General features: G+C 38.0%; 1 protein-coding gene across 2 annotated transcripts in view; it reads right to left on the bottom strand.

Moving 5' to 3' along the window:
• A2M (alpha-2-macroglobulin) overlaps positions 1-14,004 on the bottom strand; it is a 49,418-nt gene that overhangs the window by 2,270 nt on the left and 33,144 nt on the right. For both annotated transcript variants that reach the window (XM_012458407.3, XM_012458408.3), the window contains exons 23-33: positions 11,174-11,257; positions 10,700-10,876; positions 10,305-10,392; positions 8,745-8,901; positions 8,391-8,465; positions 7,813-7,993; positions 4,986-5,209; positions 3,105-3,326; positions 2,813-2,940; positions 1,185-1,275; positions 138-206 (exon numbers count right to left, since the gene is read on the bottom strand). In XM_012458407.3, coding sequence (XP_012313830.2) covers positions 138-206; positions 1,185-1,275; positions 2,813-2,940; positions 3,105-3,326; positions 4,986-5,209; positions 7,813-7,993; positions 8,391-8,465; positions 8,745-8,901; positions 10,305-10,392; positions 10,700-10,876; positions 11,174-11,257 — 1,496 coding nt within the window. The remainder of the gene's footprint in view (positions 1-137; positions 207-1,184; positions 1,276-2,812; positions 2,941-3,104; positions 3,327-4,985; positions 5,210-7,812; positions 7,994-8,390; positions 8,466-8,744; positions 8,902-10,304; positions 10,393-10,699; positions 10,877-11,173; positions 11,258-14,004) is intronic.

Here is a 14,004-nt window from a genome sequence, read left to right as displayed (position 1 = left end):
TTTAGAGTTAACATTAGAGTTCCTAAATTTCTAGCATGGAAGTGATGTTTCTAAAATGCATTTACCCACTTCCCAGATGTTCCCTTAGAGGATTATTATCTACGTTTTTTTTGCAAATAGACTGGACTGTCTCTTACCTTATCCAGGTAAATCAAGACATGGTTGTTGCTGACTTCTGTCCGGCTCACGTGGTTAGATCTTTCCAGCTGAAGAAAATTAAAACACCACAAATGTTAATAAATAGATTAAATCCCTGGGGGGTTCACAGAAAAAATATTTTGTATTGCCAAATAAGCCTGGGGGGAGAATTCTTCAAATGCTTTTTGTAAGCAAAGACATAATGTAATACAATTAAAAATGAAAGACACGAAGGGTTTAATATTAGTATGACACATGATTAATGTGTAGTCATTTATCTGAAAAAAGGTAGCTAAGGATCCAAAGCTTAGTAGTTACTCATATTTCAAAGTTCAATTCAGTTTCTATTGCTTCATAAAGGAATTTTTTTCCTGTCTTGATTGCTATAATTTTCTTTTATCTTCTGTAATCCTTATAGTTTATGCCGATCAGTCATTTTCATATTTTTCGCTAGTTCATGTTCATATGTTTTATCTTCTTAGCAAAATTCTAAGCTAAGAAGAAACTGAAAAGCAAGAACCTGCTGCCAATTTTTTTTCTAGTAGTCATGGCTCCTAGCACAGTGCTCTGCACAAGGTAAGCATTCATACAAACACATGTGATTATATTTCTGAGCTTGGAAAAAGCATAAGGCTTTGATAGAGACTGATTTTTTCTTTTTGAGATGAAGTGTCGCTCTGTCATCCAGGCTGGAGTGCAATGGCACGATCTCAGCTCACTGCAACCTCTGTCTCCTGGGTTCAAATGATTCTCTTGGCTTAGCCTCCCAAGCAGCTGGGACTACAACCACGTGCTACCATGCCCAGCTAATTTTTGTATTTTTAACAGAGACGGGGTTTCACTATGTTGGCCAGGCTAGTCTTGAACTCCTGACCTCATGATCTGCCCACCTCAGCCTCCCAAAGTGCTGGGATTACAGGCATGAATCACCACACTTAGCCAATAGAGATTGATTTTAATAGTATTTTAATATTAGTATTGTCTTATGCTGGGAATACATACAACATTAAATAAAACAGGGCATTCTTGGCTTATGACAAACCTACCATTTTCACTGTCGGCTTCAGGGGAACGAAGCCAGAGATCATCTTCACATCAGCGATTGCCATGTTGGAGGCAGAGCGGCTCCCGGTATAACTGAGGATCCAGGGGCGGATAGAATTAGAGTTTTCTGTGTTTTAAAATATTTTCTTCTTCTATGTCCACATTAAGTATTCCACAGCTCTAAAAGTTACACGTAAGTCTTCCCAAATATCTTATCCCAGTGGTTTGTAAAAGTGGCTTGTATAGAATTTTTAGGAAGCCTGTTAAAGCCACAGAGACCAGGCCCTCCTCTAGATCTGATGAATCAGAACTTCTAGGGTATGGGGGCTGAGGAGCTGCATTTTAAGAAAGCTCTACAAGTGATGTGCAGGCTTGCTTGTAACCTCTAATCTATTCTGGTTATTTTATTTATTTGTTTAATTTTATTTTCTTTCAGCTGACAAAATGACGTATATTATGAATAATAAATTTCGGTCTACATTATTTACAAAAACAACTGTAATTTGCAGTGTTTACTTAAACATTGGCTCTCAGCAAAACACTTACAAACACCTAGCAACTGGTCCCTGAGAATTTGCATCTGAAACTTGGACTGCTTAATTTATTTTTTGGCAAACATACATGCCAAATTAAATTAAATATGTATATATATTTTGATATATATATCAAAACCTTATGCTTTGATATATATGTATATCTACGTGTGTGTGTGTGTGTGTGTGTGTGTGTGTGTGTATTTAACTTTTAGGTTCAGGCATACATGTGTAGGTTTGTTATATAGGTAAACTCGTGTCATGGGGGTTTGGTGTACAGATTACTTCATCACTTGGGTACTAAATTTTGTACTCAATTGTTATTTTTTCTGCTCCTCTCCATCCTACCATCCTTCATCTTCAAGTAGGCTCCAGTATCTGTTGTTCTTTTTGTGTTCATGTGTTCCCATCATTTAGCTCCCACTTACAAATGAGAACATGCAGTGTTTGGTTTTCTGCTCCTGTGTTAGTTTGCTAAGGCTAATGACCTCCAGCTCCATCCATATTCCTGCAGAGGTCATGATCTCGTTCTTTTTTATGTATACTAGTTATTTGTTACTTATGTTTGTCTTAATTTTTTTCCTGAATAGTATCCCCAACCAAGTTACAATATTCTTGTGGAGGGATAATTTTTGTCAGATCTGCAGCATGTAAGTGTATCTTTCCCCAAAGTTAATTATATCACATGTAACCTGAGATTCATTTATTGCCAGTAGGAATTCTAACCAAAGAGTCACTGCTTCCTTCTATTCAAACATTTCAATAATTCTTCATCTCTGTCTTGAATAAAGCAAGAATAATATAGGATTGCATTACATTAGAAGGAATTCAGATCAGAAGCAGTGGGTAATACTTATTTAGTTATTATTGAGCGGAATTATTACCCTTTAAACAATGAGGCTGCCCAAGAATAGATCTTGGATGGACAATGTAAACCCCATCATTGAGAAACTATATTATATCAACTTAAGAGAATACATTGCATTTTCAATGAATGTAGTACAAATATTTACTGTTGTACTGCTTTACTTAAAGAAGAGTTCCAGTAAGAAGATTGATGGTTGTCAGAATTAGGTGACACAGTCAGAAGTTCTTACCTCACATTTAGTGAGATTTCGAAGCTGGTGTGGGCTTTGGGTTCATCACAAGTTTGAGGCAGAGTATGCACCTCTAAAGCAAATGGGAACTCTTCCTTTTCTGGGAGAATACTGTATTTCAAGGATGTCTACGAAACATCAAAGACAAAATCAGTTTTTTGCCCTTTCCCAGAATTCTTCTCAACTTCCCTAACTCTCTGATTTGCCCCATTGTTTTCTGAGTTAGGACTTCTCAGTGAGAACAGCTGCTGTCCTCGTGTGTCCTCTTTCCTCACCTGCCCGAGAGTCTCACCTGCAGGTAGACACAGCCTTCTCCTGTCACTTTCATGCTGTATTCCCCAGGCAGCTGTGGCAATGAGACCTGCTGCAGTAACAGGCGATTGTTGTTGTCCACTTGGAAATTTTTGGAAAATGTCCCTGAAGACTGGATGATAGTCACCTGTGCAGCCTTCCCAGTCTTGGTAAACGTGGCTGCTCCATATTTGGACAGAGCATGGAGAGCCACCACTGTGTCCTGGAAGAGATGAGTGAGAGTCCCCACTTAGGTATGACAAGGCTTTGAGGGCTGAGATATTTTTCAAAAAGACGCCTGTGAGAGACTCTGATTTCCTACTTCCCTCACTATTTACATTGGAGCTCTCATTTCAAGATTGATTATAATCTTTAAATAGTTAAAGAACCGTAACATTCACATATCTACCTTGGACTGTATGCCCTACACGTTTATTTTATTTATCGGAAAATTGATCCTTTTCTCTCTGTAAGTATATGTGGGACATGGAATGTGGAAAATGTATGTGAACGGTAATCAGTCATTGGCATCAGCCATTTGCTAGCGTGTCTTTCTTGACAACTGTGGTCACATCTGCCACCGTCCAAGCAAAGTTTAGTCTCTGTGCCCTGAGAGAACCCAAGGTTCTTTGCAGCCATGAGCAGAGTCATGCTTCAGTTTCTCCAAAAGCAATAAAAGGTGAATATTATGATTATCTTCTGAATTTAATGACATTTTTATTTGGCTTTCCCGTTTTATTGGACTATTTCCTGTTTCCAGTGAATGTCGCTGGTATTTATCTTCATCAATATCGAACCTAGATGGCATCCTTCAAATAATACGTTTCTAAGAAATGAATGATAACTTTTAACAAAATTACTTAGTTTTTTTTTCATTCATATGATAAGAGATGCAATGGAAATAGGATGGAATGCGGTTTTGTCACATTTTTTTCTGTTTCAGTTTATATAAGCAAACATCTAAATTCTCTGAAGGTAAAACTTCCTGCTATGTACATATTGACGAATTGTTGAGATACGTGGTTATATAGCTAGACTTAGGAGTTTGGATGAATAAAGACAGTTCTTTATGCTCCTGACGAATAAATGTTTGTATATTAAGAGGTAAATAGGGGGCCAGGTGCAGTGACTCACACCTATAATCCTAGCACTTCGTGAGGCCACGGTGGGCGGATTGCCTGAGCTCATGAGTTCGAGACCAGCCTGGGCAACATGGAGAAACCCTGCCTCTACTAATAATACAAAAATTAGCCAGGCATGGTGGTGTGCACCTGTAATTCCAGCTACCTGGGAGGCTGAGACACGAGAATCACTTGAATCCGGGAGGTGGAGGTCACAGTGAGCCGAGATTGCACCACTGCACTCCGGCCTGGGGGACAGAGCAAAACTCTGTCTCAAAAAAAGCAAAAACAAAAACAAAAAACCAAGAAGTGAATAGGGGAAGCACAAAATGTATAGTTTTGAAAAATGCCAACTAAAAGGAACCTAAGAATGGAGAGATTTGTGAGCAGAGGTTGTTGGGTTTTGAGTAGAGTTCCTCTGAACAGTCTGAAAGAGACCCTCGAGCTTCCCGGAGGACGGCAGGAGGCATCGCCTTCATTCTGCTGGAGCTCCACTGCCGCTTGAAGAAGGCAGTGTTGTTATGGGAAATAGGAGCTGGATAATAACACAGGGATGGGGTGCTGGGATTCTGAGCATTTCTTTTCGGCCCTCTTGACTTTCGTTTTCTTTTATTTCTCAATATCCTTAAATATTACAGACTTTTTCCTCATTTCAAGTTATTGTCACCTTTGTTTTTTTCTTCTCGGATGTGTTTGTATCTTTTTCGCTGAAGCCTTTTGCTACCTGAAGGTGAAATAAAAGGTTTTGGCAAATCACCAACCTGGGTGGAGGAGAAACCGCCCTGGGAGTTCTGCTGCTTCGTGATCCACTTCACGATGCTGGTTGCAGCAGTCAGGTCCTCCGGGCTTGGGGCTGGCTGGGCCGTGAGGAGAGCAAGGAGCACGTAGGACGTCATCTCCACCTCAGCAGAGGGAGCCTGGGGTTTGTAAAAATGCCCCACTGGTGCCTTGGGTTTCTGAGGACGCTCCCAATGGACTGAGTTGTCTTAAAGGTGAGAAAAAGATATTTATAAGTGACTACATGTTTATATTTAATTAAAGGTAAAAGTACCCAAGCCAAGTGCTGAAATGAGAACTGCATGCCCATTATAATCCCCTGAACTCTATGTAGATGGTTTTCCTTCTATGTAAATCTGAATTTGGTGTGTTTCAGCCCAGCTGATGCAGATACTGAGGCTGGAGTCAGAAGCCTACGCCTATCTATGTTTTCAAATAGTTGCTGTAGTTGGGTTGGTGGGAGAAAGAAATGGCACAGCAGTTGTCTCATTGGGTGTGGCTATATCCTATTTATGATGTTATATTAGATCATAGCTGGAGTTTGTTACATTTCCTATAAAGCCTGTCCTTAGCGATTTATTGTGAGGATCACAGATCACATGAAATAGCAGAGTTTGTACTCATTAGATTGAAAAATTAGGAGTTGCAATTCTCACCTCTGATAAAATAGACTTTAAAGCAACAAAGATCAAAAGAGTCAAAGAAGGACATTACATAATGGTAAAAGGATCAGTGCAACAAGAAGAACTAACGATCCTAAATATACATGCACCCAATACAGGCGCACCCAGATACATAAGACAAGTTCTTAATGAATTATAAAGAGACTTAGCCTCCCGCACAATAATAGTGGGAGACTGTAACATCACATTGTCAATATTAGACTGATCAACGAGATAGAAAATTAACAAGGATATCCAGGACTTGAACTCAGACCTGGAACAAGTAAACTTAATAAACATTTATAGAACTCTCCACTTCAAATACACAAAACACACATTCTTATCAGTACCATATCACACCTATTCCAAAAGTGACTACATAATTGGAAGTAAATCACTCCTCAATAATTGCATAGCATTTCATAGGTTTAAATGAAATATTGGTTGGCTGCTTGTTTATTTTCTTCCCTTATTCCTTCCTGTCTCCATTGTTAAGCACAATTATTGGCATAAAAGAGGTTTTCAATTCCCATTTTTAGACTGCATTCTAGCCTGGGCAATAAAGCAATACTCCCATTCTCTCTCCCTCTTTCTCTTCCTTTTTCTTCCTTTTCTTCATTCTTTTTTTTAAAAAAAAAGAAAGAAAAGAAAAATTATACAGTAATCCTTGCAATACCAAAGGCTGACATGGGTGTGAAACAATGGGAACCGGTATACACTGCTGTGGGAAGTCAATCGCTCTTTGGCGATATTCAGCAATGGGGAAGATGTGCCTAGCCCACTGATCAGTCATTATGCTTCTTAAAGTATAAGTCGGAGAAATACACATGCACAAGGAAACAGGCACATGAGTGTTCATTGCAGCATTGCTTTTAGTAGCAAAAGATTAAAAAATTCATGAGGTGAAACTCTATGTGTAAATTATGACTAATTTATAGGCTGTAATATATTATGCAGCACTGAAAATCAATGAGCTGATGCTGCACTTACTTATATAGGAGTCTTCATCAACATGATGTTGAACTTAGAAAATAAAAGACAAACAAACAAAAAACCAAGTTGCTGAAATATTCAAAAATATGATACTGTTTCTCTCAAGATGAAACACATGTAAAGATTCCAAATATTAGTTAGGGATACATATGCAACAAAAATATACAGAAATCCATGGAATTGTAATGACAAATTCAGGATAATGATTGCCTCTGGGGGTGGTAGTGATACACAGGGGATTTATTTTTTCCTATATTGGTAATTTTCTATTTCTTAATCTATGAGAGAGTTTTACAGTGTTTTCTAGTGAGATCTTATGCCCTTTTATATATCTATTATAAAATATTTCTCAATACATTTTAAGAAGAATTAATGGCTGTCAAAGAAAAAAGGCAGATGATTTTAATGGATACGTTATGATTTGCATTTTATTTTCTATTTCTTCAACCCCTCATCTAGACCATGGTATATGTAGAAGTATTATGTGAATATGAGTAGATTGGTCAACATTATTGGTCATGTGAAATGGGCTTAAAATAGCAGAATTCATTCCAGGAGTTACTTCCATAATTATTTTCTTATGCTTAAGATCATATAATGTACCAGATAAGGGTTGGGCATGTATTGAGAACTGATATGTTAGTAGTATTAACTAGTACTTTTATAGGATTTGCTATGTGCCATGTACTCTACTGTTTTCCATGTATTAATTCATTTAATACAACAGCTCTGTGAGGTTAATACTATTATTATCCCCATCTTACTGATAAAGGAACTGAAACACAGGAATTTGATGACTTTCCCAGTCTCACATAGGTAGCACATTTTGGAGCTAGTCTCCAGAGAATGCTCTTCTTACCAGCACACTATATAGATGGTCCCTGACTTATGATGGCCCCATTTAAGATTTTTCAGGCTTTACAGTGAGTTTGTCAGGATACAACGCAAACATAAGTTGAGAAGCATCTGCACTGCTTCTTGTCTTTTGGATTCTGATTTGATTAAGAAATCCCAGATTTTATAAAATGCAATATGGACAAAATGATATAGAGAAAAGAAGAGACAAGACAGGGATCACAGGACGTAGGAGGGATTTTGCCACGTGGTTCTTGATACAGAGGGTAGGGCAGGAGAAGGATCTCTGGTGTGCTCTCACCTTTCTTCACAGCTTCTTCATTAAGCGACTTGAGTACTTCCTTCCCCTTGTCCTGGTTACCTGCCAGGGCAAAAGCATAGGCCAGCAGTGCCTTGGTGTATACATGGCTGCCACTGGCCCCTTCTTGTGCCGTCTTCCAGGCTGACTCCAGGCAAAACAGGGCATTGCGGACAACATGGTGCTGTGAAGACAGAACAAGATGAGAAGTAAGCTATGTAAACAGGCATGCTGGCATTCCTAGGCAAATACACAGATCACAGCACAGAAGTTTTTAAACACATTTTCCCATCTAGTCCTCATTCTTATAGATAGATACAATAGTATTTTTATCTGTTATTCTCATATTAAAAGACATATCTTTCAGATTCTTTTTTGAGTGCTGGTGGTAAGTAGCCTAGGGGAATATGTAAATGTTTCTTAATGGATTGAGCAAATTCTCTGTAGATCTGGGCAGCACTGGCATTGCACAGAAGGAAACCTGATGCTTTGCTTTTAATAGGACAGTATTTCAGACAGCAGGTCAGCAGTTTCATTGCATCCAGAACTCTCCTTCTGCAGAGGAATGAGTTGGTACCTACAGAGACTGGGATAGGAATCTCCAGAAGGGCGATGGTGACATAGGCAGAGAGGGTCACTTCATCTTCTACTCCTCCCTGTGAATACGAGAGGGAGATTTGAGTAATTCAACTTCCAAGAATGCTGTTGATTAGTTCTTTCTATTCTGCTATGTCATGGAATTAATCCTTACCCATATCCATCCCTATAGGGCAAAGTATCACAATCAACTTTTGCTCTATCCTCTCTTTTTTGAGGCCATCCAGGTTTTATTTTTCTCTGATGCTTTCCCTTAGAAATTTTCACATTTTCACTTCCTCTCCTCATCCTTGCAGAGATCATAATGGACAAATCAAACTAGCTCCAGAGTGATTCACCTTTATGGCATTGTTGAGCAGTGACCCAGAGCTCCTGAAGCAACCATTGTCCTTCTGCTTCTGGGAGAGCCATGTGAAAGCTTGGTTAACGTGTGCTTCATCGATGAAGATGTAGGCTCGAGCTTGGGCAAAAGTCTTCAGAACAAAGGCTGTGAGCCTGACCAGAAAGGGAGTGATCACGATATTTATGATGTTACAATGGTTTTATAACCACTTCACAGCAACAGGCTGCCTATAATGTGAGTCATCTAACAAAATACTTGTGTACTTAGAGATCTTATCTCCTTGATTAATCTTTAGTCTACTTGATTAATCTGCTAGATCTAGTATTTCCTTGCTAACTCTCTCTTTGCCACAGGGAGTCTAAGTATATATAATTCTATTATTTCTTTTAGTTCCAGGATACATGTGCAGAACGTGCAGGTTTGTTACATAGGTATATGTGTGCCATGGTGGTTTGCTGCACCTATTGACTCATCTTCTTAGTTCCCTCCCCTCACACCCCACCCCTAAACAGGCTCTGATGTGTGATGTTCCCCTCCCTGTGTACATGCGTTCTCATTGTTCAACTCCCACTAATGAGTACAAACATGTGGTGTTTGGTTTTCTGTTCCTGTGTTAGTTTGCTGAGAATGATGGCTTCCAGCTTCATCCATGTCCCTGCAAAGGACATAATCTCATTCTTTTTTATTGCTGCATAGTATTCCGTGGTGTATATGTACCACATTTTCTTTATCCACTCTATCATTGATGAGCATTTGGGTTGGTACCATGACTTTGTTATTGTAAATAGTGCTGGAATAAACATACGTGTGCATGTGTCTTTATAGTAGAATGATTTATACTCCTTTAGGTATATACCCAGTAATGGGATGACTAGGTCAAATGGTATTTCTGGTTCTAGACCCTTGAGGAATCGCCATACTGTCTTCAACAATGGTTAAACTAATTTACATTCAAGTACTTTGAATTTACTTATTTTTTTTGTTAGTTACTTGAGTAAGGCTTTCAATCTCTTATCTTTAGAGCTTCCCTTTTTCAGAGGACAGAATCTTCTCACATGTAGCTCTTATATGTGATACTTCTAATATTGCATTACTTTAGGGATTTAAAAAAATAATGTTTCATATTACTGTTTTCTTCTCAATTGCTTCCTCCTATTAATTCATTCTAAGTCAAGCTGAATGACTTAGAATGTGACACAATATAAGCTGAAGTTAACATGGTTTATCTAGAAGTTATATATGTTCATTGGCAATAGAGTTTAAAAACTCATGATTATGGTAGCTACTTAAGAAAGAATAGCCATTTCAGAAATAATACTTTGGTACATTATTAATAGGATCAATTTTGGAAACAGGTCTAAGATACATGTATTTGGATATCAGGTTTTCTTCTTGTTACCTTGCTAATCTTTGTGGATTTATCTAGTATAACAAACCACAGGTCTGATAATACATATCTGATGGTGTTGTTGTGAATATAATTGAGGTAATACCTGTAAAAGTGCTGGCATGTAATACATGTAAAAAGGAGCTCAAACAATTGTCCTTTCCTTACCAGGTATTGCCCTGGTTCCTGCCACGTTGCTCCCCAAAGGTGCTGTAGGAGCCATCAGAGTGTTTGTAGTTCAACTGTCTCTGATAACCTGTAAAGGAAGATTAATGAAAAAACACAACGGATTAATGTGCATGCTGAGGGTGGAGAAATCACTAAAATACCTTGGCTTCTCTTGTGACATTTCTTAAATTTTGTTGTCATAGATTAGGAGGTTTTGAGCCCTAAACATTTTATTGGAGGTTGGAAAGTGGATAGTTTCCATGAAATTAACTATCATAGTAGGTATCATAGTGGCCTAAGCTAATGTATCGTGATATTGGTAAGTAACTGAAACCTACTGGGAAATCAAATCAAAACAACATTCAAGTTTCCCCCTTACACAAGTAATCACTCACCAGTGTTGAGATAGCCAATGGCCTTGGACTTGATCTCTGGAGTAAGCTGTTGTGTTTTATTTAGATAATCCAGAACATAGATGTTAGGAGCAAAGAGGACCATATTCTGCTCTCCACAGCCATAGGGCATCTGGAGAAGATTCTGTGTGTTTTGCATGGCAGAGCCTAATATGTCTCCTAGAGAATGGGAGAGATGGGAAGTCATAAAGCTTGGAGATCATTATCTATTAAGATCATTAAGCAGAAATAACTAGCTGAGCTTAGAAATTAGAAATAGTTGAGCTCAGAAATTACTTTTAGGAAGGGTGAAAATTCTAGGGATGGAAGTATGATTGAAAGCAATAAACAAGTCCAAAGAAGAAGAGAAGAAAGAAGTTAAAATTACAGTATTATTTTTAGTAAATATTTACGGGAAACCAAAATAGTATAATAGAAGTTGTTAATGCCCAGATTTACTAGGGGCTAGAGACTCACCCAAAACTGATACAGAAGCTCGGGCAGATTCTTCTACCACATTCGGTGGCAGTTTCAGGGATAATTCTTCAGATACCTCACCACCTAGAGAAATAAACAAATCAGGCATATGAAAATTATTTTACCATTATATCTTTCTAAAAAGCTCTATGACCCAGAAGCTAGGACTATGCCTTATACCGAAACTCCTCCTGAAAAGTTGTTCTCCTTTAATATAACAGTTTTTAAAAATATATTTTAAAAATGGGCTACTGATTTTCTGTGATTTTCAGAATTTCTTCTTCAATGATCTTTTCAGTAATTTATGTAGAATTGCATTCCAAATAAGACAACAAATTGTAAGAGCATGGTGATGTTGTGATTCAGTTGCTGTCATCTGATGGCTGACACAAGATGGTTATCACAAGATGATCTATTTAGTACCCACCCCCAACTTCCTTACTTAACAGTTGTATGGAGAAAACACCAACCGTAAAGCCCTATAAGTATACACAAGTAAAAGAAAAATTATCCTCAAAAGGTCCTGAATTTTCCAATCATGCTATGTCCTTTCTTCAGTCAAATTTCAGATGTAAAGATAGTATTTTTATGGAAATTGAGGGTAAGGAAGTGAAGAGGAACAATATTTGATGCATTGAAAATAAATTAATTACTACTGATGACCACACATTTGCTTCCATTTTAATCTTGGTAAATTATATGAAATGAAAACGAGAGAAGTGCAGGATTTGTTTTCATACTGAATCCCTTTTTCAGAAAATTTATAGTAAAATTTTTGTTAAAAGAAAGCCATAAGCAAAGTTAAAGGACAAATGACCAAGCAAAATAAAATGCTTGACTCACTGAAAATAAAATAATTGCTACTGATGAACATACATTTATTGCCATTTTAATCTTGGTGAATTATATACAAATGAAAAATGTAGAAGTTATCTTCCCTTTCTCATAAAGTTAATATTAAAACTTTTATTTAAAAAACAGATGCCATAAACAAAATTAAAAAGACAAATGATCAAGTGAAAGAAAATATCTGCAACATATTCAACAGATGAAGAATTAGTGTCATACAACTGAGTCAGGAAAAGCTTCTCAAAAGACAAATGGCCAAAGATTTAAAGGCAATTAATAAACATGCAAAAATAAGGTCATCCTCGCTTGTAATTAAGAAAATATAAATTAAAACAACAGCAAAATTTTTTAATCTAAATTTTTGGCAAAAATTAAAGTTAAAAACTTTGATGATAACACATGGTGGCAAGTGTAATGCTATGGAAATGTATACTGGTGAAAGTATAAATGCATTTGGGTAATAAAAAGGAGGATTTTTAAAGTCTCAAAATCGTCCCTTCCTGCACAGAAAGTCCAACTACCTACTATCCGCAGATCAGAAAATCCATTTTGAAAACCCCAGTACTTGGAAACAAGTCTGGGACACCTACATTGTTTACGGAACTGAGTGAAGCCCAAACTAGAAGGATAGGTAGGATGGTCTCACTTTGACCATGTCACTGTTCTCACTCCCTTAGGTTAGCACAATGCCAGATAGAAAGGATTCTCCTGGGGTCACAGTTTCTACAGGGAGGAAAGAGAACCAGAAATAGACATCAAGATTCTCAAAAATTCAGAGACACTTCTTAGGAAGCCTACTCTGGTCTCACTCTATTGGGAATACTGAAGTAATGGCATGACAGATTACCTGGGGCCAGGTTAGAAACAAAGAAAGGACAACGCTCACAGCGACCAGCATGTGGATTTTGGCAGTGCTTCTGTGTTTCTGCCAGCTACGGCACCCATTCAGAGATACCAGCCAACTGCACAGCCCGCCTGTAAAACTGAGCTCATCACTTTCAGAAGCATGTTGGGAAGTTCAACGTAGCTTGAGTTTCCAGATGGCCAGTCTGTAAGCCCAGCTTCAGAGCTCACACCAGTGACCCCACCCTGGTAGGAGACACCACCTCTATGAATTTCACAGAAGTGTAGGGGTTAAATATGCTTGACCTGGGAGTCTAAAGGGTGGCTCAACTCAACCAAAACCTCACTCCATGTCTCCACTCATAAGGGTTGGGGGAGAGGGCAATCCTCTATTATTCATATCTAAGAAGCATAGTATTTATTTTTGCCCATCCCAAGAAACAACTCCACCTAACCTCACAGCCTAGATTGTGACCCTGCCTAACTTCAGGTCCCAAATAACAGAATCATCCAGCCAGGCAATACATCTTGTGACTGGCCTAACCAGAGGCCATTGCAGTACCCAGCCAGCAGCCCCACCAGATAGCAGAGACCAAACAGTGTGATCTTGCCAGACAGCAAAGTCCAGCCTGTGGCCCTACCAAACATAAGAGCAAAGGCAGTGGCCTAGCCAACTAGAGAACTCATGAAAACTCTGCCTGCCAAAGGTTGTCACCAACTGGTCTTTCCAAAATTATAGGCTAGCCTAAATAGCAAAGGTTTATCCCTGCCAAAGAACTCTGATAAAAGCCAGAAAAAGTGGCTTTCTCCTCAAATGCACAAAAAGTGCAAGGACACAAGATTATGAAGAATCAAGGAATCATGACACCTCCAAAAGAAATTGACAAAGCTAAAAAAATTGACCTCATAAAAATAAAGATCTATGAAATCACTGACAAAGAATTCAGAATAATCCTCTTGCAGAAATTCAGTGGACTATAGGGATATATAAATACAAAATTGATGAAATTTGAAAAAAAAATACACCAACAAAGTGAGAAGTTTGACACAGAAAAAAAAAACAATTATCCACAACTTACCTGATATTGTAAAATGAAAATAAAAAATAAATAGAAACAATTAAAAATAAACCAAATGAA

The sequence above is a fragment of the Aotus nancymaae genome, unplaced genomic scaffold (assembly GCF_030222135.1).
Source record: "Aotus nancymaae isolate 86718 unplaced genomic scaffold, 86718_ANA_hifiasm-v0.15.2.pri h1tg000016l, whole genome shotgun sequence".
NCBI classification, from domain to species: domain Eukaryota; kingdom Metazoa; phylum Chordata; class Mammalia; order Primates; family Aotidae; genus Aotus; species Aotus nancymaae.
The sequence above is the reverse complement of the archived record's forward strand: the minus strand, read 5'-3'. Positions and strand labels throughout refer to the sequence as shown.